At 36.3% G+C, this 4,865-nt stretch overlaps 1 protein-coding gene across 1 annotated transcript; it reads left to right on the top strand.

The window, feature by feature from the left end:
• Window positions 1-551: 551 nt before the first annotated feature.
• Window positions 552-2,525, top strand: LOC126796995 (probable inactive receptor kinase At5g16590). Its single transcript, XM_050523694.1, has 2 exons — window positions 552-1,029; window positions 1,880-2,525. The coding sequence occupies exons 1-2, from the start codon at window positions 552-554 to the stop codon at window positions 2,446-2,448; spliced, it is 1,047 nt and encodes a 348-aa protein (XP_050379651.1). The 3' UTR covers window positions 2,449-2,525.
• Window positions 2,526-4,865: the final 2,340 nt, after the last annotated feature.

The raw sequence follows: 4,865 nt of genomic DNA, 5'->3' as shown, positions 1-4,865 counted from the left end.
TAAATCTTCCCTATTATTTATACTAGATTCTGTGTTTCTAAAATTTGTTCTTACTCGGGGACATGTTTTAAGTTTTTTCATTTTGTTTTGTGTTAACACGAAAAATTTATTTACAATTTCATGTTTTTCATCCATGATTTCTCTTTAGTTAGCAAGTACTGTTCGAATCATCACCTCAATGACGTTCCGGTCATTTAGCTTAAAGACACCTTTTGTCCCTCTGAGATGAAGAATAATGGCACTTTTCTCTATTCGAATCAATGATATTCGAGTTCATTCCCAATTTTAACTTTGTTCATTATCTGTTCTATAGAATATACGGATATAATTTAATCCGTAGTACCAAAGTTTGAACAAACAATTGAGAGATTCCACTTTTGGATTTATGTTGACACCAACGGCCAATACCAGCGCCCTTAGCCAGTTGATAGCTGCCCCTAGCTTCGATGAAAATTAGGAAATAGCAATAACAAGAAAAAACAACCTCTCCAAAACAGCCATATTCTCCAACCTCAACATAGCCATCTTCCTCATTACTTCTCAGAGAAACCATGCTTGCTAGAGCATTGACAGTAACGAGAAAGAGCCCTAAAGATGACGTCTACATACGCGACCTCGTCTGCAGCCAATCGGGCTCCTTCATCGACTATGAGGACTGCATTGTCGGCTTTATGGTTGATCTGCCACTAGTCTGCTGCGACCATGACAAGAAGTGCGTCGGATGTGGGGAGAGTTTGGCACACTTAACCCTGAGGGGTGTGCTCAGAGGTTCGGTGGGTGTGATCGGAGAGAGCCGGTTGGCGATGACTGAGAAGGTGGTGCTCTTGGGAGGAAGAGTGTGTGCGGTTAAGAGGTTTAGACAGCTGAGTATTAAAAGGCGTGAGTTTGGGAAGAGAATTGAGAGATTGGCTGAGGTGAGTAAGAAGTGTGAGTTTCTTGTTCCTGTCACTGCTTATTTGTTTGCCAAGAGGATCAAGTTTGTGCTTTCAGATTATCGCCCCATGGGAAGCCTCGCTGACTTGCTTGCTGGTTAGTCTACTAGTTAGTTCCTTAATTATTTATATGGTCATGATTCTTAATATATATACCTGAGGCCTAAATATTACATTCTAACATAGTGAATCATGCGAGCTATAAGAGCACCTTTAGCAATATTAACCATATTTTAATTAAATTTCAACTAAAATAGTTTAAAAATTATTTTGACTAGCCAATTTAGAAATACGTTCTCTTTACTTTAGCCTTAAATTCAAAATATTCATTACATACCTATAAAGTTTATAATTTTATTTATAAATTATATATAATTCCGTACAATGAATGTTTTAAGTTCAAATGTTTTAACTTTGAGATATCTCGTTTGACAAATTTTTCGAGTGAGATAGCTTAAAGTTAAATCAAAGTTATAATAGAGAGTCTCATACAACCACTAATTTTCGTAAAAAACTAAACATATTCTCTAAAATAACTTAAAAGTTATAATAAATAGTGTGCTGAAGATGCTCTAATCTACCGGTAATTATTCTATCCTAATGGTTGATTAGAAATTCTTAGTTCAACATTATCATGCATGCACTGATATATATTAATTAATTATTTGGTTGATTATTAATTCAATCAAAATGTTCATGCTTCATGTAGTTATAACTATATTAGTGACTTAAGTCAAACAAGTACACGATTCTTTTTTAGATGACCGATCGATCGATCGATCGATCATGATGTACGGCAACCTATCCTTGGTTATTTCAAACTATAAATGATTATGTAAAAAGCTACTTGCAAACTAGAGAAATCCTTGTAACAAAAAATTAAGCTCGATTTTGATCTTGCTTTCTCCTAATCTTATTGATTTCGGTTGGTTCAATTTTTAATCAAGGTGCGAGGGATCATGGTCACACCGCGCTAGTTTGGAACCAAAGGCTGGCCATAATTTGCGACATTGTGAAAGCAATAGCCTATGTCCATAAACAATCTCCTCCATACCAAAAGAACATGATAATGAACATCCACGGCAGCGTCAAGACCACAAATGTATTAGTGAACATCGACTTCTCAGCCTGCTTATCAGATTACGGGTTCACCCAATTGGCAGAGCAAGTGGAAATTCCCGAAACGGGGCAGGTGATGAAGTCCCCCCGCTGGCTGGTAGAGAAGACCAATTATTCAAATGAGCTGTCCCAGAGGGCTGATATTTACAACTTCGGGGTGATACTACTGGACATTTTAGCAGGGCCAAAGGGTCTGAGTCTGCTGGAAATGGAGGTGAATGAGAAGAAGGAAGCCATGAAATCTGGTGGTTTGGATATGGTGGAGTTTGATATGAGGGATAAGACAGAACAAAGGCAGGTATCAAAGTTTTTCGGCATCGCCCTGACATGTACAAATGCCTACCCAGACTCTAGGAGTACAATAGATGAGATCAGTTATGAAATCTCGAGGTTGTAATTAATTAAGTATGCGTGGGTAAAAGACTATGTTGGTGTATTCTCGAAGGTATGGACACTGTACGCGCGTGCAAGGGATATATATATATATATATATATATAGGTTAATTTGTCTTCCTGCTCCAAATTCATGTGATTCTGTGGCAGGATACATATATACTTTGATTTTAATCAATCATAATATGAATAATATCGCTGTTCAGTAACAGTATTGGAATTTAGACATAACGAATGTATGAATCTTTTTCTCTTTTTTTATTAATAGTATTTCTTCTTTGAGTTTTTTTCGGATATGCTCTTATCATTATGTATGAATCTTCTTCTTCTGTTTAAAGATAAAGTTTACGGAGGCCCCCTAACGTACTCGTGGATTCCCAGTTTTTCAACAAGTTCTGGTCATACGTACGAACCCATCTCCGTACGTTGGTTGATGGATTTCGACTGAGCTCTCTTGCCTTGGCTTTCGATATGCCAACGGTTAAGCCTCCACGGATGTATATATGTACTTGAGTACAGTACGACAGTACATAAACTTGGGAACCATGTTCTCTTGGAAAAGCTTGGTGGGCATAACGTTCGTAAATCGTAACTCTCTCCAATAGCCAAGCTAGGAATCTGGAAGATGATTCCCCGTCGGCAGATGTTAATACAATATCCCTAGTTAAGGAGTTTCGTGATGTGTTCCCTTAATAATCTTTATGATTCATATCCCCGATGGTTGAAGCAGTAGTCTTCATTCGTTCGTAGGTCTTTCACCAGAATTGGAAGTATATTGGTATAAATATGTTTGTCAATCCTGGATGGTGCCTGCTGCTAATTAAGTAGTTGCGTTTTGCAAAGCAGGATGTGAATGACTTCAACTCCAATATGGATCTTGATAGGATTCTTGGACGCGCGGCTCGAGTAATTGCCTTTGCATGATTCCTTCGCAAATATAATCAAGGATTATACCATGCAAGATCCTTGCAGTATATGTAGGAGTGTCCACGCTGCGGTGCGGTGCGGTGCGGGTTGGAGCAACTTTAAATGGTTTGATTATTTTGCAAACCAAATTCAGTATTCAATTTGGTCAAACAGTTTATCCGATAAACCACATTTCCGATGCGGTTTCGGTGCGGTTTGTTTTCACATATCAAATTAAATTAAATAAGTCATCAAGTTTCTAAATAATATTATAAACTAAAATACTAACTACGTTTTGAAGGCACAGATCTTTGAATAATAATATATAATAATGTCTTGAAATATACTACGAGATAAAAACTAAAGAGAGAAAGAAAGATGAAGCGGTAAAAAGAGATATAATTTAATCAATTTAGAATAGATCTTGGCAATCTTGGGGCTTAAAGCCTTAGAGATAATGTTTTGTTACTATTAGGGTATTGGTGTATTACTATATTATCATGTTATTGTTAAATATATAACAAAAATAATTATTTATTTTAAGCCGGTGCGATTTGGTTTTATTCGGTTTGGAAATGTCTAATCCTAATTTAATCCATTTATAAGCGGTTTGATATTTTCACAATCCTAATACAGTCCACATAAAGCTATGTTGTCCACTATTCAGTTTAAACTGATGTGATACGGTGCGGTACCGCATTTCCAGTAAGAAATACACACCGTAAGTATATGAGCATATTTGATGATAATCCACGTCCGGTAACCCTCCCTCGATACCAAATCTTCCACATTTGCACTTGGTCACTAAGTAAATCGCTATTAACTACCATAATATTGGTAATCAATAATTAATAACACTTCCACATGATTGCTTACTCAGTCAAGTGGTCTAATTGAAGATTTTCTAAGATGTTTGAACACCACCACGTTGGGGCGGTTGGGCCACGTAAATTGACGTGGAGTTATGTTTAGCCCAAAAATATATATTTTTTATCAAAGAGTCTGATACCACAAGGCATGCAGAGTCGAAACATCTCATTAGAATCTTTCTCCAATTAGAACTCTTTGATTAGGTGAGCTGATCGAAAGTGCTGATATACACCATCCATGGTCGATCGTCTTATGGTCTTAGGTCATTGATGAGGAAATGTGCCTCCCTTGAAAAAAAAAATTATGCTTATGTTTATGTTTAAGTTGGGGAATGTTTACTGTTGGAGAAATGGTTAATAAACCATTTAAAATCAAATTTTAATTGATTAATTAAATTAAATTAAATTTATAATTAATTAAAGATGAACATAGATTTGAGTTCTCCATAATGAGGGCTACAAGATCATATGTTTGTTTGTGTAATTTGGTTTGTGGGTGAATAAGAAATTGTCACTCAAAGATTGCTATTTAGAATGAGCAAAAAGTGTTTGTCCCACATTGGAAAAGAAAAGTGTTGAAAAGACTTTATATAGGATCAATTGTGTATAGATTGTAAAGTGTGTAAGCCCCTTTATACCCTCTCGC

Source organism: Argentina anserina, chromosome 6 (assembly GCF_933775445.1).
Source record: "Argentina anserina chromosome 6, drPotAnse1.1, whole genome shotgun sequence".
Taxonomy (NCBI): Eukaryota; Viridiplantae; Streptophyta; class Magnoliopsida; order Rosales; family Rosaceae; genus Argentina; species Argentina anserina.
This window is presented reverse-complemented; position numbering and strand designations above follow the sequence as displayed.